The sequence below is a fragment of the Mobula hypostoma genome, chromosome 1 (assembly GCF_963921235.1).
Source record: "Mobula hypostoma chromosome 1, sMobHyp1.1, whole genome shotgun sequence".
In the NCBI taxonomy this organism is placed as follows: Eukaryota; Metazoa; Chordata; class Chondrichthyes; order Myliobatiformes; family Myliobatidae; genus Mobula; species Mobula hypostoma.
The window spans coordinates 46,084,572-46,107,636 of record NC_086097.1 but is presented as its reverse complement, the minus strand read 5'-3'; the positions used below and the strand labels follow the sequence as shown (position 1 = coordinate 46,107,636).

The 23,065-nt window shown below is 41.4% G+C and overlaps 1 protein-coding gene across 3 annotated transcripts in view; it reads right to left on the bottom strand.

The window, feature by feature from the left end:
* Positions 1 to 19,713, bottom strand: part of amn (amnion associated transmembrane protein) — a 63,467-nt gene extending 43,754 nt beyond the window's left edge. The window contains exons 1-3 of one of the 3 annotated variants that reach the window (XM_063047625.1): positions 19,601 to 19,713; positions 8,807 to 8,925; positions 8,672 to 8,716 (exon numbers count right to left, since the gene is read on the bottom strand). In XM_063047625.1, the coding sequence (XP_062903695.1) occupies positions 8,672 to 8,716; positions 8,807 to 8,925; positions 19,601 to 19,637 (201 nt within the window). In that variant the 5' untranslated portion in view covers positions 19,638 to 19,713. Of the gene's footprint in view, positions 1 to 2,954; positions 3,268 to 8,671; positions 8,717 to 8,806; positions 8,926 to 19,600 lie in introns of those variants that run through there. The other 2 variants (XM_063047637.1, XM_063047630.1) reach the window with 2 other exon arrangements.
* Between the last annotated feature and the right edge of the window lie 3,352 nt (positions 19,714 to 23,065).

Below are 23,065 nucleotides of genomic sequence, written 5' to 3'. Positions count from 1 at the left end.
TCATCTCAAGCCAAAGAGTCTGGATCGCTATTTCTTAGAGTTTAAATAAATGAAAGGTGACCTTCTTCAAACATTGAGGATTCTAAGAACATTTTACAGGATAATACTGAGACCTTTGCAACAATGGGAAGTCTTGAACAAGGGAACATACTTACAAGATAAGGAACTGGTCATTAAAAACTGATCTGTGTAGAAATTTTTTTAAATCACATTGTAGTAAACCTCTACAATTCTGTTCACAAGGGTGGTGCAGGCCAGATCATTGGAGATTTTTATGATGGAGATAAGTAAATATTTTGAAAGACTGAGGAATTGAGGACTATATGGAACTTGCATTGAAAAGGAGTTAAGCACAGCATAGATCAGCCATGATCATATTAAAAAAGGGATGGTGGTGGGAGAGAGAATACGGGCTTAAGGGGTTTTCTGGCTGCCTTCTATTTTCCTGTGTTCTTGATTTCTTCTAAAATAAAACAGGATAATTCTGCTGCAAAAATCAGACAGAAGAATCCACACTAAATGAAAGAAGTGCATGAACAAACACTTAGTAAATGTCAGTTTCAAAACGAGTGTTAAAGTAGCAATGGGAATGGAGAAATAGAAGGGTTTAAGGGGGGAATTTTAGCATGTGCAATCAAGATGAGGGGTAGCACTAGGATTGGGGAAGAGGGGTTGACATGGAAAGGACGGAATTGATTCAGGGGTTCACCTGATTTCAATGCTTCAAGCACGTACATTACATAAGCATGTTGTACTGGAAGAAGAACAGAGATCATGCAGGACAAGGGTTTGAAGCCCTTCATATTCAGGGATAAATAGTTTAAACTTTTGGTTTCAATGGACTGGAGTCTGTGTAAACCAGGAAGAACAAGCATTATGGCAGAGGAAGGCTTGGTGCAGAGCAGGATAAAGGCAGTGGTGCTTTAACTGAGCTGAAATTTACAGAGCCAGAAGGATGGGAGACCGGCCAAAGAAAACTGCTGACTCCAAGGGTGATGAAGACATGTGTTGGAGTAGTGTCATTAGCCAGATAAGTGTAGCTACAGTTATAACACATCCTGGTTAAACCATACCTCATGCACTGTGAACTTTAGGAAAGCAAAATGGCCTTGAATAAGCATTAACCAGTGATAACTGGATTTAACTGGGAAGAGAGATTACAGACACCATGGTAGCAGTTTGGAATTTAGGATGTTAGGAGGTGAATTAGGTTATGTTTTCAGTATACAACTAGAAACTGAAAAGGTCAAAGGAGAGAGATAGTCAAAGGAGACAATCACTGCTGATTGTGTGCAGTGACCAAAGATTAGAAAAAAAGTACAGCCAGGTGTGAAGTTTGCAAACATTTCCAGGCATTGAAAGGAATAGAAGCTTGGAATATATTTCCACAAAGAGAAATTGATGCTTTGTTAGCTGCTAATGTTAAAAGAAAAAGCTTACTGAACCCAAGCTATTAAGGGATGTGGGGAGAAGGTGAGTCTAGAAAGTCCATGATTTGATTGGATGGTGGAAGAGGTTCAAGAGGCCAAATTATCCACTCCCACTCCTCGGTGCAGTAGGTAGTCTTTGTGATAGAGTAGCCCATGAAGTCAGTGCATGCTGAAGCTCCAAATAGTCTGGTTCAGCCTGAGACAATCGGTGAGGAGGAGGATTGAATTAGTGACATGATGAGTGAGAAGCATAAAAACCCCGTGTTTCAACAAAGCGAATTAGGGATGGATGAATAATAAACTGAAATCTGATTTACCACTGAAGAGTTAATCATTCTCTTGCCTGTACAAGTTCTGTCACTTCAGGCCAGCGTGCCTACAAAGCTGTAATGAGCATCGTGTTGTAACATAGACCTTGGACTAAGATGTTTTCCTAATACATTTCCAGTCTATAATTCTGCTAGAATCTGCTGACCTGCTCAAACAAGTTTTAGTCATTTCAGAATATATTGAGGTAAAGGTGTGGTCAATTCAATCAAATTCAAATCTAGCATATCTCATTAAAATCTGATAGAAGGATAACTCGCGCTTTCAATGTAATTACAAGTTATGCTACCAGCAAAACACCAAAGCTTTTCTTCAGCATTTTCCATAATAAAGTCCTCCAATAATCAGCATGCTCGTAGAATGTGTTTTATCCTTGGTGTGAATGTGAAAGTTAGAGGAGATGTACTAATTTTTAGACTTTAGACCCAGTCTTCTGTGAACACTTAAAAAATAAACAAGGAATGAAGTGTAGCAAACCTCAAAAATTGCCAATGCTGCCTACAGAAGGTATCTAACATACTTCAAGTGCAGCATAAAAACATCAGAAATAATCGCAACTTTTTGGGCACAGAACCTCTCAAGATCTTTCTCCCTTATTTCCTTGCACCTTAATTTCAACTTTGAATATATTTAGTCACTGAACAACCATAATCCTCTGAGGTGCAGAAATCTAAAAAGAAATAATGTCCTCACCAAAATCCTAAATGGTCTTCTCCCAAGTCTAGACTCTCCTCAAGCTACAGGGCCACTTACCATCCAGTCCATCAACCCTTCTTAGAATCTTAAATCAATGTGACCACCTCTACCCTTCATAAATTGCATTGACTGTAAATAAATATTAAACAATCCCTCCTCAAAGGATTATGGTCTCATCCCAGGAATCTGTCTAATACATAAATCTACCCCGTAATCTTCAAGTAAATTCTATAGACACACACCAAATGTCACTTTAGCCCTATACAGTCTTAGGAAGACATTATCACTTAATTTCATTTTAATCCTATTGCATAAAATATAATATACCTTTTGCAAATCACGCAGCAGTGCACTAAAATCTTTCTGTGCACCAGTGTTTACTGGTTTCTCACCCATTTAAAATATTGTTTTTCAATTCTTCCTACAAATTTCATAACTTCACATTTTTCTGAGTGATAACTTTTGCCCACTTACTTAACTTCAATGTATCAAGTCACAGACCTTTTGTAGTTTCCTCCTCTGCAACATCAGCAAACTTAGAAAAGCCACCACTAAATCTTTTCTTTTTGGTGATTAATACAGCTGAAGGATGGTGCTGGAGTCTTGGGTCTGGGGCAAGGTTTGATCGACTTGATGGACTGGACTCTGCTGTTCATATTGCGCTGAGTTAGTGGTTTCTGGTTGCTGCTTTTCATTGCTACTTTGTGCGATGTTAATCAGGGTGAACTTGCTCTGTGGCCTGTGGTCAGTGGATGGCACAGCACTTGACCGGATTGAACTGAGCTGAAGCTCAAACATTCCCCAGCTGTTTCATTGACTTTGTGGTTGATCATTTATATTTTGTGTTTTTTTGCTCAGTTTTTTTTGGTATTTGTAAGATTTGTTCTTTTCTTTTGTGTGCGGGGGGTTTGGTGTTTTCTCTGAATGGGTCCCATGGTTTTCTTTGTTTCATGGCTGTCTGTGAGAAGATGGATATTAGGGTTCTATACTGCATACACACATTGATAATAAATGTACTTTGAATCTTTGAAAAGACCCTCTTTTGGCATCCATTTAGTAATAGTTTGCCAACCCAAAAATTATGCATTTATTCCTACCATTTTCTGACCTTCACAAATTCTATCAGTGCTAATGTCCAACTCTAAACCTCAGTCAACCCTGTGGACTCATTATTAATAATATTTCAATATGGTCCCTTATCAAATGTCTTTTGAAAACATATTGGTTTCCCCCATTTACCATGCCAGTTATATTCAGAAAAAGCTCCATTCTATTACTCTGACATGACTTCTTCAATAACACAATACAACCTCCGCCTAAACAAACTAGAATTTACAGGATCTTTTAAGCATCCCTAATGATGGATTCCAGCATTTTACTAACAGCAAGTGCACGGCTGACCACTCTTCAGTTCTATATTCAGTCTTCTCCCTCTTTAAATACCAGTTTTACAGTTATTAGTTCTAATATGCTGCCAATGTTTCACAATCAATGAATTTCTGTGAGACCAACACTGGTCCATGTGCAAGGTTTGCAGCCACCTCTTAGATTGCTGCACAGAGTTCCATCAGGTCTGTCATACACCTGAATATCTGTTGTATTTTACATTGAGTGATAATACTACTGTTATCTTCCTTCAGCACCAGCTTTACCTTTAATGTGTCTTTTGTAGTGAACATCGATACAAAATATTTAATTTGCCAGTTCTTTTACACCCAGTACAACTTCTCTGTTTTAGTTTCCACAGGATATTCAAAAGGGACGGGTCTGTGCAAAAGGGACGGGTCTGTACAAAAGGGACGGGCTACACCTGAACCTGAGGGGGTCCGATATCCTTGCAGGCAGGTTGTTTAGATTTGTTTGGGTGTGTTTAATCTAATTTGGCAGCAGGATGGGAACCACAGTGATAGTGCTGAGGCTGGGGTAGTTGGCTTACAATAAGCAATGTGTAGTGAGAGTCCTAGCAGGGAGAGGCTGACGATGGGGCAAAATTGCAGTCAACAGGATGAGTTGCAAGGTAAAAGGTGGACAAAATAGAAAAGGGTGAATACAGGACTGAAGGTGTTATATATAAATGTGTGCAGTAAATGGAATAAGGTTGATGAACTTGTAGCACGGTTACAGATTGGCACGTATGATGTTGTAGGCGTCATTGAATCATGCCTGATAGAAGATTATAGATGGGAGTTTAATGTCCAAGGATACACATTGTAGCAAAAAGACAGGCAGGAGAACAGAGAGGGTGGCGTTGCTCTATTGGTGAAAAATGAAATCAAGTTATTAGAAAGAGATGAAATAGGGTTGGAAGGTGTTTAAACATTGTGTATAGTGCTAAGGAACTGCAAGAGTAATAAGACCCTAATGGGAGTTATATACAGTCCCCCTAACAGTAGTAAGGGTGTGGTCTACAAACTACAATGGGAGATAGAAAATGTATACCAAAAGGGCAATTTTACAAACAGTCATGGGGGATTTCAATATGCGGGTAGACTGGAAAAAAAAAAATCGGGTTGGTACTGGATTCCAAGAGGGGGGATTTCTAGAATGCCTATGAGATGGCTTTTTAGAGCAGCTCGCGATTGAGCGCACTAGAGGCTTATCTCCTACAAATTGGGTGTTGTGCAATGAAACAGAATCATTTAACGAGCTCAAGGTAAATGAACCCTTAGGAGAAGGTCACCATAATAGGATTGAATGCACCCTGAAATTAGAGAAGGAGAAACTAACGTCAGATGTGTCAATATTACAGTGGAGTAAAAGGAATTACAAAGGCATGAGAGAGGAGTTGGACAGAGTTGATTTGAAAAGAACACTGGCAGGGATGACAGCAGAGCAACAGTGGCTGGAATTTCTGGAAGCAATTCGGAAGACACAGGATATATACATCTCAAAGAGGAAGAAGAATTCTAAGGCAGCGGTCTCCAACCACCGGGCCGCAAAGCATGTGTTACCGGGCCGCGAGGAAACGATATGAGTCAGCTGCACCTTTCCTCGTTCCCTGTCAAGCACTGTACAACTTGACCATAGGGTTGCCAACTGTCCCGTATTTGCCGGGACATCCCATATATTGGGCTAAATTTGTCTGTCCCATACGGGACTGCCATTGTCTCGTATTTCCCCCACTAAGGTAGAGCGTTCCTATGAAACCTTTCATGCCGAAATGGCATAAAGCGAAGAAGCAATTACCATTACTTTATATGGGAAAAATTTTTGAGCGTTCCCAGACCCAAACATAACCTACCAAAACATACCAAATAACACATAAGACCTAAATAAAACTAACATACAGTAAAAGCAGGAATGATATGATAAATACACAGCCTATATAAAGTAGAAATAATGTATGTAAAGTGTAGTCGGGAAGATTAAGACAAAACCAATCTGTGGTGAAAAAATCGGCACATCACGCATGCGCACATCACGCATGCGCACATCACGCATGCGCACATCACGCATGTGCACATCACGCATGTGCACACAGGTGCCTGCGTACGGCTTCACGGTCATGGTAGTCTTTCTCGGGGTAAACACATGTGTCCCATATTTGACTACTACTTTTGTCCCTTATTTGGGAGTGAGAAAGTTGGCAACCCTAACTGTAAAAGACATGTTGAGGTGAGTGTAACCCTACTTGAACAGCCCCCCCCCCTCACCGGTCGGCCGGTCCGCAAGAATATTGTCAATATTAAACTGATCCACCGTGCAAAAAAGGTTGGGGACCCCTGTTCTAAGGCAAGATGACACAACTGTGGCTAACAAGAGAAGTCAAAGCCAACATAAATGCCAAAGAGAGGACACATACTAGACCAAAAATTAATGGGAAATTAGAGGATTGGGAAGCTTTCAAATACCAACAGAAGGTAACTAAAAAGTTAGTAAGAATTTAAAGACGGAATACAAAAGTAAACTAGCCAACAATATTAAAGAGGATACCAAAAGTTTCTTCTGATATATAAAGTGTAAAAGAGAGGTGTGAACAGCTATCAGACCACTGGAAAATGCTGCTGGAGAGGTAGTAATGGGGGACAAGGGAATAAGGGATGAACTCAATAAGTATTTTGCATCAGTCTTCACTGTGGGAGACACGAGCAGTATGGTGGATGTTCCAGGTGTCAGGGGTCATGATGTCCATGTGGTTACCATAACTAGAGTAAAGGTTCTTGGGAAACTGAAAGGTCTGAAGGTAGATAAGTCACCTAGACCAGATTCTGTATACCCCACAGTTCTGAAAAAGATGGCTGAAGAGATCCTGAAGGCATTAGTAATGATCTTTCAAGAAATACTGGTTCCAGAAGAGAGGAAAATTGCAAATGTCACTTCACTCTTCAAGAATGGAGAGATGCAGAAGAATGGAAATTATAGGCAAGTTAGTCTGACCTCAGTGGTTGGAAGATGTTGGAGTCAATTGTTAAGGATATGGTTTCGGGGTACTTGGAGGCACATGATAAAATAGGCCGTAGTCAGCATGGTTTCCTTAAGGCAAAATCTTGCCTGACAAATCTGTGAGAATTCTTTGAAGAAATAACAAGCAGGATAGAAAAAGGAGAATCAGTTGATGTTATATACTTGGATTTTCAGAAGGCCTTTGACAAGGTGCCACACATGAGGCTGCTTAACAAGCTACAAACCCACAGTATTACAGGAAAGATTCTCGCATGGATAAAGCAGTGGCTAACTGGCAGGAGGCAAAGAGTGGGAATAAAGGGAGTCTTTCCTGGCTGATTGCCGGTGACTAGTGGTGTTCCACAGGGGTCTGTGGTGGGACTGACTCTTTTTACGTTATATATTAATGATTTGGATGATTGATAGCTTTGTTGCAATATTTGCAGATTATTAGAAGATAGGTGGAGGGGCAGGTAGTTTTGAGGAAGTAGAGAGGCTACCGAAGCACTTATATGAATTAGGAGAATGGGCAAAGAAACGGCAGATTGAATACACTGTTGGGAAGTGTATGGTCATGCACTTTGGTGGAAGAAATGAAAGGCTTGACTATTTTCTAAATGGAGAGAAAATACAAAAAACTGAGGCGCAAAGGGACTTGTGAGTCCTTGTGCTGGATTCCCTAAAGGTTAATTTGCAGGATGAGTCTGTGGTGAGAAGGCAAATGCAATGTTAGCATTCATTTCAAGAGGACTAGAATATAAAAGCAAGAATGTAATGTTGAGGCCTCACTTGGAGTATTATGAGCAGCTTTGGGCCCCTTATCTTAGAAAGGATGTGCGCAAACTGGTGATGGTTCAAAGGAGTTTCACAAAATTGATTCCAGGTTTGAACAACTTGTCATTTGAAGAGTGTTCAATGGCTCCGGGCCTGTATTTACTGGAATTCAGGCAAATGAGGGGTGACCTCATTGAAACCTATCAAATGGTGAAAGGCCTCAATAGAGCGGATGTGGAGAGGACGTTTCGTCTGGTGGGAGAGTCCAAGGCCAGAGGACAGCCTCAGAATAGAGGGGCGCCCATAGAATGGAGATGAGGAGGAATTTGTTGAGCCAGAGATTGGTAGAACTGTGGAATTCTTTGCCACAGCCATCTGTATGTATATTTAAGGCAGAGGCTGATAGATTCTTGATTGGTCGGGACTTGAAGGGATTCAGGAAGGCAGAAGGAGAATGGGGCTGTGAGGAAAATTGGATCAGCCACAATGAAATGGCAGAGCAAACCCAATGGGCCAAATGGTATAATTTTGTTCCTATATCTTATAGTCTTACATTTATTTTTCCTTACGATATAGAAGGAGACCATTTGGCTCATCGAGTCTGCACTTTTTTTTCAGTGAACAAACCAATTCACTCTGAACTGTCAGCGACTAAACCTGAGCCACAAAAAAAATGAAAAACTAAACAAATATGACTCCTCCATTGGGAAATAATTCTTAGACAAGGTAATCCATTCTCTTTCTTTGTGAACCACATACTTTATAAAGCCATCTGTTCGCTTTTTGCTGTTTCAGGTTGTGAAAGTTCATTGATTGAAATACTGATGGAATAATCTTGAGAGTACCATTTTTCACAATCGTCATGTTAACTTTGACAGAAACTAGATGATCCCACACACTCTCTTTATCCAGTCATCTGTACAAATACACTGACTCAACACAGAGTTAAAATAACTTATTCTAGATAACACAGTACAGCAGTGAAGTACTATCGTTGAGTCACTTTTAAATTCAACTTGTCGCTTTACAAACTCTCTGACAGGACACAGAACTGTTCTTACCATTTCCATCAAATCAACGGGGGCTTGTACCAGTACTGACAACTGCTGCAAAATAAAAGAGCACAGCACAAGTTTGTTTGATAATCTCTGAATATAAAATAAAAATAAAGGTAATACAATTATATTCTTACATACCTTATCACTAGCAAATAGGATTCTGTCATTTTTACAAGGTATTTTCCCTTTGTCCCAGTTTGAGGCATTGTTGAAATTGGTGTCAGGAATCCATTGCTTGTAGAAGGCACCTGAAACATCTTTCATGGGAACAATAGGAGATATTTGGAAAAGAAGCCGCAGACACTAAGATTTACTAACCCAGTTGAGCAGAGGCATAGCTAGTAAAGGTGCTGGTTCACAGCTCTCGCAATCCAGGGTCAACCCCTGACCTTTGGCACCATGTCAATGGAGACTGCACACTCACCCTGTAGCTGCCCGAATTTCCTTCAGATGCTTCAGCTTCCCCTACCTCCCTAAATCATGCAAATTGTTGGGTTAACTGACCACTGTAAATTGCCCCTGTTATGTAGGTAAGGGATGGAATCTGAGAGGAGCTGATGGTCACGTGGGAAGAATACAGTGCTTGGTGGTTCATGCAAGCTCACTGGGCCAACGGGCCTATTTCATTACGGGATGACAATGGCACCACGTAAAATCTGAGCAGGTGCTGTTTATGGTTACTGCATTAGTAAAATTTAACACTGTTAACATACAAGACAATGTATCCCAATCAAACCCATTGAATTCATCCATGTATAACAAAACGTATTTTGTCAATTGTAGAATTTTGAAGACCATGTCAAGCATTACTTCTTTTCTTGAGGATCTGGTTCCCAAGGTAGTTTCCGAAATTGGCTTTGTAACTAAGTTATGCACATGTTCCCTTATCCTACATCATGGGTTATCCCAAGAACACTCAAATTAAACTTCCACTTCACCTGATGACCATGAATTTCCAGGTGCTTTCCTTGTGCTTAGTCCAATGGACCTGGTGTTGAAATGCAGAAAACAACATCTGCCATCTCCACCCCTGCCCAACTCCTCTACTGGAAACAGCAGAGGAAGCAGAAATGAAGGCTGTATTCAGAGGATGTTAGATCACTTTTCTTCTAATGGCAAATAATCTGGGAGACAGTTGTTTAGCTATGGTGGGTTTTATCTAAAGAACAAGTTCTATAAACTTCTGCTTCTGCAGAAAACAAAACTCAGGACTTTGCAAGCAGAGAAGTTTTAAATAATTTGAAGGAATTGATGCTCTTCTAGAAGTTAATGAAGTTTTGCAGTTACCATTTACTTTTGACATAACTTTGATCTTTTAGAAATTAAAAAGTCGCTTGCCAGCAGCTGTTGTATAGTTAATTTGGTGACTAACAAGAACAGATTACTGGGTATTTACAGTCAACAGTGATTTACTTCAATCGTTGAATTTTAACTAGTTCTAAATACATAAACCAACATACAGATTCCAGTTCTGTAAGGTACTACTTCTACAGAGAACAAAACATGTTTTTTTTAATATGAGCAGTTTTTTTTATATAAGAGAAAGAGGTACTGTTCTGAATCTAACCACCTACTCTTGACATTTAATGGCATTACACATGCCAAGCCTATCACTATCAACTGATCAATGGAAGTTACCACTAACCAGAAACTCAGCTGCACTAGTCACTTCAATATTGTGGCTACAGGAGCACCTTGGAAGCTGGCTATCCTGTGACAAAGTGACTCTTCCCCTTATACCTTAAATTCTTGCCACCATCTAACAAGGCTCAAGTTAGGACAGATCGGAATGCGCTCTACTTGCCCGGACTAGTGCGGCGCCAATAACATTTAATAAGCTTGATACAATCCCGGGCAACACAGCCCATTTAAATGGCAAACCGTTCACTACTCTAAAAAAAACAACACACATAAAATGCTGGCAGAATTCAGCTAGTTAGGCAGCATCTATGGAGGGGAAAAGAAAGCCATCATCTCTACCACCAAGACCACAACTTCAGGTACATGGGAACAGTGGCACTGGTAGCTTACTGACTTGGAATATAGTGTCAGCACTTTATTGTTACTGCATCTAAATTCAGGAACAGAGCATAGATTAAAATAAAACAGAAAAGGATAACTGGAAATAGAAGATAGAAGACTGGATATCAGTTACTCTTGGTAAAAAAAAACTGGTGCCTGATGACTGGAGGAGTAGTAATGCTGTTTTCATAAACACAGGAGATTTTGCAGATGCTGGAAATCTAGAGTACCACACACACAAAACATAGAAACATAGAAACATAGAAAATAGGTGCAGGAGTAGGCCATTCGGCCCTTCGAGCCTGCACCGCCATTTATTATGATCATGGCTGATCATCCAACTCAGAACCCAGCCTTCCCTCCATACCCCCTGACCCCTGTAGCCACAAGGGCCATATCTAACTTCCTTTTAAACTTAGCTAATGAACTGGCCTCAACAGTTTGCTGTGGCAGAGAATTCCACAGATTCACCACTCTCTGTGTGAAGAAGTTTTTCCTAATCTCGGTCCTAAAAGGCTTCCCCTCTATCCTCAAACTGTGACCCCTCGTTCTGGACCTCCCCAACATCGGGAACAATCTTCCCGCATCTAGCCTGTCCAATCCCTTTAGGATCTTATACGTTTCAATCAGATCCCCCCTCAATCTTCTAAATTCCAACGAGTACAAGCCCAGTTCATCCAGTCTTTCTTCATATGAAAGTCCTGCCATCCCAGGAATCAATCTGGTGAACCTTCTTTGTACTCCCTCTATGGCAAAGATGTCTTTCCTCAGATTAGGGGACCAAAACTGCACACAATACTCCAGGTGTGGTCTCACCAAGGCCTTGTACAACTGCAGTAGTACCTCCCTGCTCCTGTACTCGAATCCTCTCGCTATAAATGCCAGCATACCGTTCGCCTTTTTCACCGCCTGCTGTACCTGCATGCCCACTTTCAATGACTGGTGTATAATGACACCCAGGTCTCGTTGCACCTCCCCTTTTCCTAATCGGCCACCATTCAGATAATAATCTGTTTTCCTATTTTTGCCACCAAAGTGGATAACTTCACATTTATCCACATTAAATTGCATCTGCCACGAGTTTGCCCACTCACCCAACCTATCCAAGTCACCCTGCATCCTCTTAGCATCCTCCTCACTGCTAACACTGCCACCCAGCTTCGTGTCATCCGCAAACTTGGAGATGCTGCATTTAATTCCCTCATCCAAGTCATTAATATATATTGTAAACAACTGGGGTCCCAGCACTGAGCCTTGCGGTACCCCACTAGTCACCGCCTGCCATTCTGAAAAGGTCCCGTTTATTCCCACTCTTTGCTTCCTGTCTGCTAACCAATTCTCCACCCACACAAAACGCTGGAGGAACTCAACAAGTCAGGCATCTTCTATGGACAGGAATAAAAGGCCAAGACCCTTTATCAGACTGCAGTTTTCCTCCATTCATCAGACAGCAGTTTGTGCGTATAGTCCTATTTAGTTGCTTAAAATATGAAGGAAGGACGAAATAAAGTCATTACAGGTAAATTAGCTTAAATTATTGGAATCAATTCATTCGGACAGTACAAACCAGCATTTTGAAAGGCACAGATTAATCGTGGTTGGTCAGCACGAACTTAAGGAGACTACAGTAGAGTAGATTGTGAAACAACGCTGCAGATAGTGTTGTTGCCTCACAATTCCAGTGTTTTGAGTAGCGGCCAATCAGAGATCTGAGTGTGGCAAGGGGTAGCTCACTCAGGTTGGCCGATTGAGTACATAAGGCAGCAACTCGTGGCAGTCTGGTGTTCAGCAGCGGTCAATCAGTGATCGGGATTGATGGGCAAGAACAAATTTAAAAAGGCAGGGGCAAGCAGAGTGGCTATTGTCAGAGTGGACAGTGTTAGAGTGGGGATCTTGAGGCTTTAGCTATTTAAGGCTTCAGGAAGGTGAGGCTTCAGTCAGAGAAAGCAAAAAGTTGTAGGTAGATTTTTCCCCCATGGTTTATTTATTGTTTTTTTTTCTTTATATTTGCTCAGCTAGAACAGTAGAGGGGCCAGGTAGGATAGCTAAATGCTCCTCCAGCGAGATGTGGGAAGGCAGAGAGCCCTCCAGTGTCCCTGACGACTACAACTGCAAGAAGTGCAACCAGCTGCAGCTTCTGACACTCCGCGCTAAGGAGTTGGAGCTGGAGGTGGATAAACTCCAGATCATTCAGAAAGCTGAGGGAATGATGAGTAGGACAGATAGGGAAGTGGTTACACCCAAGATGTAGGACACAGGAGACTGGGTGACCTGTCCCCTTCCTGACTGTCACCCAGTCTCCTGTGTCCTGAGTGAAGGAGCCAGTGCAGAGAACTCCTGTGGCCATCCCCCTCAACAACAGGTGTAACCACTTTGAATACCATTGAGGGGGGATGATCTAGCAGAGTAAAGCCACAGTGGTCGGGTATCTGGCACTGAGTCTGCCTCTGTGACTCAGTGGGGAAGGAGCGAGAAGAGGCGAGCAGTGGTGATAGGGGATTTGTTAGTCAGGGGGAAAGAAAGGTGGCTCTGTGGACGAGAGTGAGATTCCCGGATGATATGTTGCCTCCTGGATGCTAGGGTCTGGGACATGCTGGATCGAGTCCTCAGCATTTCTAAGTGGGAGGGTGAGCACACAGAGGCTGTGGTCTATGTGGGTACCAATGACATGGGTAGGAAGAGTGACAATGTTCTGCAAAGTGAGTTCAGGTAGTTAGGTGATATGTTGAAGGATAGGACATCCAGGGTTGTGATCTCAGGATTGCCAGCCATGCCATGTGCTCGAGAGGCCAGAACCAGGAAGATTATACAGTTTAACATGTGGCTATGGAGTCGGTGTAGGAGGGAGGGGATCAGATTTTTGGATCATTGGGCTCTCTTCCAGGGAAGGTGGGGCCTCTACAGAAGAGACAGTTTGCACCTGAACCAGAAGGGGACTAATATCCTCATGGGAAAGTTTGCTAGTGTGGCCCAGGTGGGTGGGGTGGTGGTTTCAGGAAGATGGGAGCCAGAGTGCCAGAACTGATAGTGGAGAGTTGGCAGAGACAAATATTGTTAAGACCTCGGACAAAGTCAAGAATCAAAAGGTTGAACATGGTCAACTAATGCTCTGAACTGTGCATATTTCAATGCAAGAAGTATAGGAAAGACATGGTTCAACACCAGAAATTCTGATATTGTAGCCATTAGTGAGACTTGGTTGCAGGAGGGGTAGGACTGGCAGCTCAACATTCTGGGGTTCCATTGTTTTAAATGCGACAGAGCAGGAGGGATGGCATTACCTGTCAGGGAAATTGTCACAGCAGTGCTCAGTCAGAACAGACTGAAGAACTCGTCTAGTGAAGAGTTATGGGTGGAACTGACGAATAAGAAAGGTATGACCATGTTAGTAGGGCTATATTACAGACCGCCCAACAGTCCACGAGATCTAGAGGAACAAATGTGTAGAGAGATCGCAGACTGTTGCTAGAAACTTAAGGTCGTTTTTAGTAGGTGATTTTAAATTTCCACACATTGAATGGGACTCCCACACTGTAAAAGGTCTAGATGAGATAGGGTTTGTCAAATGTATTCAGGAAAGTTCCCTTGATTAGTGCGTAGAAACCCCAATGAGAGAGTGCATCTTGCTTGATCTGCTATGAATGGAATGGAATGATCTTTATTGTCATTCTACGTAGGTACAATGAAACTCTGGCTTCCTCTCAGGCAATTAAATAAAGCGGTAGATAAAAATAAGACAGTAATAGAAGAACAGTATTAAATAGATAAGTAGCAGAAAATAAGTTGCAGCAGCACCAGAATATCACAGTAATGCACAAAGTTCTGTTAGTGCAAGTATTTGAGTGCTTGTGTATGCTTGTGTGTGCTCACAGTTTCAGTCATTGTTCTGTGGGAGTGGTTCATTAGGGAATGAGACAAGGAAGGTGACAGAAGTTTGCAGAGGTGAAAAGTTTTCATCTAGTGACCATAACGCCATTAGTTTCAAAGTAAAAATGCAAAAAGGTAGGTCTGGTCTGTGGGTTGAGATTCTAAATTGATAAATTGAAGGAAAGGCCAATTATGATGGTATCAGAAAGAATCTGGCATGTGGATTAAGATAGACTGTATTCTGGCAAAGGTGTACTTGGTAAGTGGGAGGCCTTCGGAAGTGAAACTTTGAGAGTGCAGAGTTTGTATGTGCCTCTCAGAATAAAAGGTAAAGATAAGAGGTTTAGGAAACCTTCAGTTCAAGAAATGTTGAGGCCCTGGTTCAGGAAAAAAGGAGGTGCATAGCAGCTATAGGCAGGTAGGAACAAATGAAGTACTTATGGAGTTTAAGAAATGAAAGAGAACACTTAAGAAATCAAAAGAGCCAAAAGAACATGTGACGTTGCCCTAGCAGACAAGGTGAAGGAGAACCCTAAGGAATTCTACAGATATGTTAAGAGCAAAAACATTGCAAGGGACAAAATTTGTACTTTGGAAGACCAGAATGGTAATCTACGTGTGGAGCTAAATGAAATGAGGGAGATCTTAAATGAATTGTTTGCGTCTGTATTTACTCAGGAATCAGACATAGAATCTATAGAGTGGGGCAAAGCAGCAATGAGTTCATGAACCCTGTACAGATTACAGAGGGGGAGGTGTTCACTGTCTTGGGGAAAATTCGAGTGGATAAATACCCAGGGTTTGATGAGGTGTTCCCTCAGATACTTTGGGGGGGGAGGGGCAAGTGCAGAAATTGCAGGGGCCCTAGCAGAAATATTTAAATCATCCTTAGGTACCAGAGGTTTGGAGAATCGCTAATGTTGTTCCACTGTTCCAGAAAGGCTCTTAAAAAAAAAACAGGAAATGATAGGCTGGTAAGCCTGACATCAGTGGTGGGAAAGTTATTGGAATGTACTCTAAGGGACCAGATATATAGGTATATGGATAGGTATGGACTAATTAGAGATAGTCAGCATGGCTTCGTGCATGGTAGGTCATGTTTAACCAGACTTAAAGTTTTTCCAAGGAAGCTACCAGGAAAGTGGATAAAGGCAAGACAGTGAATACGGTCTACATCGACTTCAGCAAGGCAGTTGACAAGGTCCCACATGGGTTCAGTGTTCAGCTTTCAGGATGAGGTAGTAAATTGGATTAAACATTGGCTTTGTGGTAGAAGCCAGAAAGTGGTAGTAGATAGTTGCCTCTCTGACTGGATGCCTGTGACTAGTGGTGTGCCATAGGTGCTGGGTCCATCGTTGTTTGTCAATAATGATTTGGAAATAATGTGGTTAACTGAATCAGCAAATTTGCAGATGACACCAAGATTGGGAGTGTAATGGACAAGGAGGAAGACTATCAGAGCTTGCAATGGGATCTGGACCAGCTGGAAAAATGGCAGATAGAATTTAATGCAGACAAGTGCGAGGTGTTGCACTTTGGTAGGACCAACCAGGTAGGTCTTGCACAGTGGACATTGAAAAATGTGTAAGAACAAAGTGATCTGGGAATACAGAAACGTAATTTATTGAAAGTGGCATCACAGGTAAACAGTGTCGTAAAAAAGATTTTGCACATTGGCCTTCGTAAATCAAGTTACTGAGTACAGGAGGTGGGATGTTATATTGAAGTTGTAGAAGACATTGGTGAGGCCTAATTTGGAGCATTGTACGCAGTTTCAGTCACCTACCTACAGAAAAATATAAACCAAGTTGAAAGGGTATAGAGAAAATTTACAAGAATGTTGCCAGGACTGGAGGATCTGAGTTATAAGAAAAGATTGAATAGGTTAGGACTTTATTCTTTGGAACATAGAAGATTAAGCTTGATTTCAATGCTTAAGAGAAGTTTGGATAGGTACATGGATGGTAGGGTTTTGGAGGGCTATGGCCCCAGAGCAAGTTGATGGGAGTAGGTAGTTTAATTGCTTTGGCATGGACTAGATGGGCTGAAGGTCTAGTTTCTGTTCTGTATTTTACTATGACTCTGACTCTAACCTGGATTCAATGCTGACCTCCAGAGCTGTCAGTGTGAAGTTTGCATGATCCCCTGAAATCACATGGGGTTTCCCTGGCTGTTCTGGTTTCCTCCCACTTGTAACGACATGCTGGTTGATAAATTGTTACTGTGAAATATTGCTAGTGTAGATGAGTGGCAAGAGACTCGGGTTGGAGATGATAAACATCTGAGATAGAACAGGTTGCAGAGAAATAAATGGGCAAATGGGATTGATGGATACTGGCATAAACTCAATAGGACAAATAGCCTCTTTACATTTTACAAAAAGCATGAAACAATATGAAGTAAATATTAATTGAAGGTCTTGTCTGATCAACTCAATTGATTTTTTTGAGGAGGTAACAAGTTCAGTGAGGGTGGTGCACTTGATGTATTTTGCTCTTGTTTGCAATGTAGATTACCATTCTGGTCTTCCAAAGTACAAATTTTGTCCCTTGCAATGTTTTTGCTCTTAAAATATCTGTAGAATCCCTTAGGATTCTCCTTCACCTTGTCTGCTAGGGCAACGTGTGACGTTGCCCTAGATTTTAACAAGGCTTTTGACAAAATGCCACATAATAAGCTGGGTAACAAGGTAGAAAGCCATGCTAACTAAGGGAAAGTGAGAAAAGGGATCCAAAATTAATTTACAGGCAGGAAGTACAGAGTAATGGTGGATGGAAGTTTTTGTGACTAGAAGTCTGTTTTCGGAGGGATTTCACGAAGTTCATTACTTGATCCTTTCTGGGTGCGCATATTAATGATTTAGTGTTCAAGGGGTCTACAGTAAAGGAATTTGTGGATGATACTACATTCTGCGTTCTTGGCAGTAAACTTCAGTCTGCAGATTATGAAGACTTTCTAGTCGTTTGGGTAGAAGAATGACAAAGGGTACTTAATCTAAAGAAGTGTGAGAGTTTTGCATTTGGAGAGCAGCAACAAAACAAAAAAAACAGAATAGACAGAGGTATAGCGTGGTTTCGTTGACAGGGTTACAGACCTACAGCTAGAGATGGGATTAATCGAACTTTGCATCTCCTCCCATGGAGGGTCAGACACCCTGAGCCAATAGGCTGGTTCTGGACTTATTTCCATCTGGCATAGTTTGCATATTGTTGTTTGATTGTTTGTGGTGTTTGTATTGCTGTATTTATGCTCTATTCTTGGTTGGTGCTGCTGTAATAAAACCCAATTTCCCTCAGGATCAATAAAGTATATCTATCTAATCTGAATGTCCTTAGATATTCCAATTTTTCTGCAAATCTATGACATATGAGTGACTACCTGAACAATCCCTTCAGAGATCCAGCAAATGCAAAATAGCCTGACAGTGCTGGTTAATTCTGTGTAGTTCAAAATTGAGTATAAGAGCAAAGAGGTCCTTCTGCAGCTGTACAGCGCCCTGGTGAGACCACACCTGGAGTACTGTGTGCAGTTTTGGTCTCCAAATTTGAGGAAAGACATTATTGCTATTGAGAGAGTGCAGCGTAGGTTCACAAGGTTAATTCCTGGGATGGCAGGACTGTCATATGTCGAAAGACTGGAGCGACAGGGCTTGTATACTCTGGAATTTAGAAGGCTGAGAGGGGATCTTATTGAAACATATAAGATTATTAAGGGATTGGACACGCTGCAGGCAGGAAGCATGTTCCTGCTGATGGGTGAGTCCAGAACCAGAGGCCACAGTTTAAGAATTAGGGGTAGGCCATTTAGAACGGAGTTGAGGAAAAACTTTTTCACCCAGAGAGTGGTGAATATATGGAATGCTCTGTCCCAGAAGGCTGTGGAGGCCAAGTCTCTGGATGCTTTCAAAAAATAGATGGATAGAGCTCTTAAAGATAGTGGAATCAAAGGTTATGGGAATAAGGCAGGAACTGGATACTGATAGTGGATGATCAGCCATGATCACAGTGAATGGTGGTGCTGGCTCGAAGGGCATAATAACACACCTATAATTAATCCTAATTGCCTCAGTTAGTCAAGTGTCACACCGGGTTAACAGTAGCACCCTCTGCTCTGAGCCAGAAGGCTGAGGGCATAAGATCCCTGCCAGAGATCTGAGCACAACATCCGGGCCAGCAGCATCACCCATACTAATAAAATAAATATTCTGTTATCTACCTCATTGTTTGTAGGATTTTGTTGTGCACAGTCTGGCCACTGCAAATTCAGTGATGTAATGCCAGAAAACTTATAAATTATACTAATATGACTCTATTCCCTAGAAGTTTGAAGGTTAAAGGTCAATGATTGAAGGGTTCGATACAGCAAAGGAAACTGGTAAGGTAGATAGAGACTCTGCTAGCTAAGGTGTCAAAGAGGAGGCATAACATTGGATGTCATTTGTCTACATGCAGACAGTGAAAAGTTGGATGTCCATGCTGATCCTGGAAATTGATAGCAAGTAAATTGAAGGAATTTTGTTAAGTACCATATCTTTTAATACAACACAAAGGGAGGAAGGTGGAATTCAGTCACAAATCAAACAAAACTATTCACCGTTAATTTTATCAAAGTGTGTGCATATACAGTAAATACTAGATCTAGAATATAAATAGCGTGGAAGGCACATAAACTGAAGGTGATTGATGTGGCTTCAAGAGTAGAATTGTGCTCATAGCTGAGTTTTTGCTGCCTTATCATTCTGAACAAAATGAGGTAGCACAAAATGTTAAACTCCCATTGTTTACATTTCCGTAGTCTTTTTAAAAAAATCCCCTGCTAAATTGCACCTTGCTTACTAATGTCAAGTTCACACACTGTTTATGTTCCAAGCAAGGCTTATTTTGATTGCATATATGGAAAACAAGACAGCCATCCTTTTAAAGAGAATTCCAAACTTATAAATTGGCGCACACACCCTTAGTAAACAGGGATTTCGCTTTTCAATTTGACATTCAATTTAGCTACTTATCCAAGTACTAAAATTACCATAGAAGCACCACTTACGGAATAGCAGGCTGAAGATAAAGTTTGCTGACCACATGTTGCTTTACCAAGAAGAATATTTATTCCCTTGATTGTTTTGCAGTTTTCACTTGCAGCTTACAGTAAACTTTGAACTGTCTGGGGGTGGAAATTGTATGAAGTAATTGCAGCAGTTAACCAGTAATGAGGCATAATGCTGAGTAACACAAAAATCCTTTACTAATTTTTATTCTCTCTTTCATCAGCAACTTCTGTAGCTTTTGATGCAACCGAATCAAAGTTCTACATGCGCAGAACCCATTCAAGTGATCCTCAGCAAAGTTCTGATGCAAAATAACATTAACCCTCATATTTCTCCACCTCATCTGCTCAGCACTTCTAGCTTTTTCCCCGACTGCTCATCAGGATAATGAGCAAAAGAACACTTGTCATTTCGGATGGCCAATATTTTCAGAAAACAAGCTCTCTTGAAAGACTCAAACATTTTACAAGCTTGTAGCTCACTATCATCCTCAAAAAATCACCAACTACTGGATCAGTGCAACAGTTTCCATTTTCCCAAACCCATCTGAGTGAAATTCTCAATTTAGTGGCCAGTTGGTTTTGGGTTGGGTACATGTAAGGGTATCCAACCTTATTTTGAACAGGAGCATTATGACCAGCAAAGAGCAGAGATTTAGAGAATGTGTATTCATTTTTCTTGATGAGGGTACTGCTGGCAAATCACCATTATTTGCTCAGCCTTGCTTTCGTTGAGCTTATGGTATTGAGCTTCCAACTTGAACCACAGCAGTCCCCCTGTTGTTAAGTAGCAAGTTCCAAGAGTAAAACAACAGCAGTGAAGAAATAGGCAGGACAGTGAACAATTTGGAGGGAAACCTAGAGGTGCTGGCGTTTCCCTGTACTTCCTGCTCTCATCCATCCTGGTGGTGAAATTTTGGAAGCAATGCCAAAGTAGTCTAGAAAAGTAACTGCTGTGCATTTTGCCCCCCCCCCAACCCCCCATAGCACTATCCAGCTCTGCATATTGAAACTCTCAATTGACCCTCTTATGGTCTCATACTTCACTCAGTTGTGAAATTTGCCATTAATTTCATTGGATTTTATTGTATGCCACATGAATTCTCGTACATAAATAATGTGGAAGATACATTTACTGAAAGTGACTTATGTGGCTTCATGAATAGAATTCGGCTCTTGAGTAGCAATGTGCCACTCAAAACTTTGCTGCCCATGAGTCAGTGGTGGAGCTGTTTATGCAATAACTAGCACAGTATCATAAACTCTCAACATGCTGTTTCCCCATCACACTCCCAACATAGCAACACAGAAATTTTCTTCTGTTTTCTAACCCTGACAGCGTTTTGCCTATCCTGAATGTCAGTACTACTTCCAGCCTAAGAGTTATCGGATATTTTGCTAATTCTGGCTTTAAGAATCACCAATTTTTGTTACTTCAAAACCGATAATTGAAAGCTTAAAGGTCAAGGAGTTCAATTATAAACTTCACTGTGTTCCACCATTGCAAACTTTTAAGATGCTGCTTAAAACCTCTCTACTTGCTCTACTATTTCAAACAGCAGAGAAACAGGCCATTTGGCCCACAGTGTCATGCTGAACTAATTTAAATTAGTGATCAAATGCCTAATTAAACTATTCCTTTCTGCTGATCTGGCGCTTTGCTGCCTCTGAGGGAGTTCGGTGAGATTAGGAGCGGAGCGAGTGGCCTGGAGACGGGGTGCGAGCCCACAATCGACTCCATTTCTTGCCAATTGACATGTTGAGCAAGATTGAAATCAACAAGGACGGGAGCGGAAGATGAGTGGGTGTTCAGCACCATCCGCCTGGTTTCTCTCTCCCTCTCACCCACTGCTGCCAGAGGAAGGTGCTGGAGTATTGGGTCTTGGGCAAAGTTTGATCAGCATTGTTTGCGGATTGGACACTGCAGTTCATGTTATGTATATTTCTGGCTATTCCTTTTTTTTAAATTGCAGTTTTGTATTATTTTGATCAGGTTGGATTGGCCTCATAGCCTGCTGTCAATGAATGACACAGCACTAGCTGAACTGAACATTCCTAGGCTGTTTCAATGACTCTGTGGTTTCATGTTTATATTCTGTGTTTCTCGCTCATTTTTTGCCATTTGCGTGAATTATTTGTTTTTTGGGTGTTGGGTGCTTGAGGTTTTCTTTGGACAGATTCCAGAGTGTTTCTTTGTTCGTGGCTGTCTGTGCAAAGATGAATCTCAGGTTGTATACCACATACATACTTTGAAAATAAATGTACTTTGATCTTTGTAGTCACTTTCGTAGAACCATGGACTTGGACCCCCAGATCCCAGTTAACGGTCAGTTCATTAACAGTGTATTGTCTCTTTACAGTTGATCTCCCTAAGTGCAACCCTTGACATTTGGCTGGGTTAAATTCCATCTGCCAGTTCTTTGCCCAAATCTGCAACTGATCTATATCCACTGTACCTTTTGACTGTGTTTTATGCTATTTATAAAACCACCAATCTGTATTGTCTACAAACTTAGTAACCCACTAATCTATGTTTTACATCTCACAAGGTACATTGTCAAACACCTTACGAAAATCCTGTAGACAATATCCACAGTCCTATCATCATGCATGACATTCATTACTTCCTTGATAAACACAATCAAGATACGATTTGCCCCACACAAAGCCATGTTGACTATCCCTAATTAGACGATGGCTTTCCAAATGCTCACAAATCCTGGCCCTAAGAATGTCTCTGGTAACTTCCTTACCACTCACTGGACTATAGTTTCCGGGATTATCCTCATTTTCCTTCTTCAATACTGGAATTACATTAGCTACTCATCAGTCCTCTGGGAACTCATCTACGGTTAGAAAAACATGAAGATATGGCCAAGACCGAGCAATCTCATTTTTTGACTCTCTAAATAACCTAAAGTATATGGTATCAGGCCTTGGGGACTTAACCATCTCAAAATTCCCTGGCAAATTGGCATGCTCCACACTGATATTATTGTCCTCTATGTCCGTCTCCTTGGTAAATACTGGTGCAAAGTACTCATTTAGGACTTTGCCCACTTAAGAAAAAAAACATTGAAACATAGAAAATCTACAGCCTTTTGGCCCACAATGTTGTGCTGACAATGTAACCTACTCTTGAAACTGCCTAGAATTTCCCTACTACATAGCCCTCTAATTTTCTGAGCACCGTGTACGCATCCAAGAGGCTCTTAAAAACCTGTTGTATCTGCCTCTACCACTGTCACTAGCAGTGCATGGACAAAACTTACCTCTGACACCCCCCCCCATACCTACTTCCAAGCACCTTAAAACTATGCCCCCTCACGTTAGCCATTTCAGCCTTGGGAAAAAGCCTCTGGCTATCGACACGATCAATGCCTCTCATCATCTTATACACCTCTATCAGATCACCTCTCATTCCCCGTCGCCCCGGGGAGAAAAGGCCAAGTTCACTCAACCTGT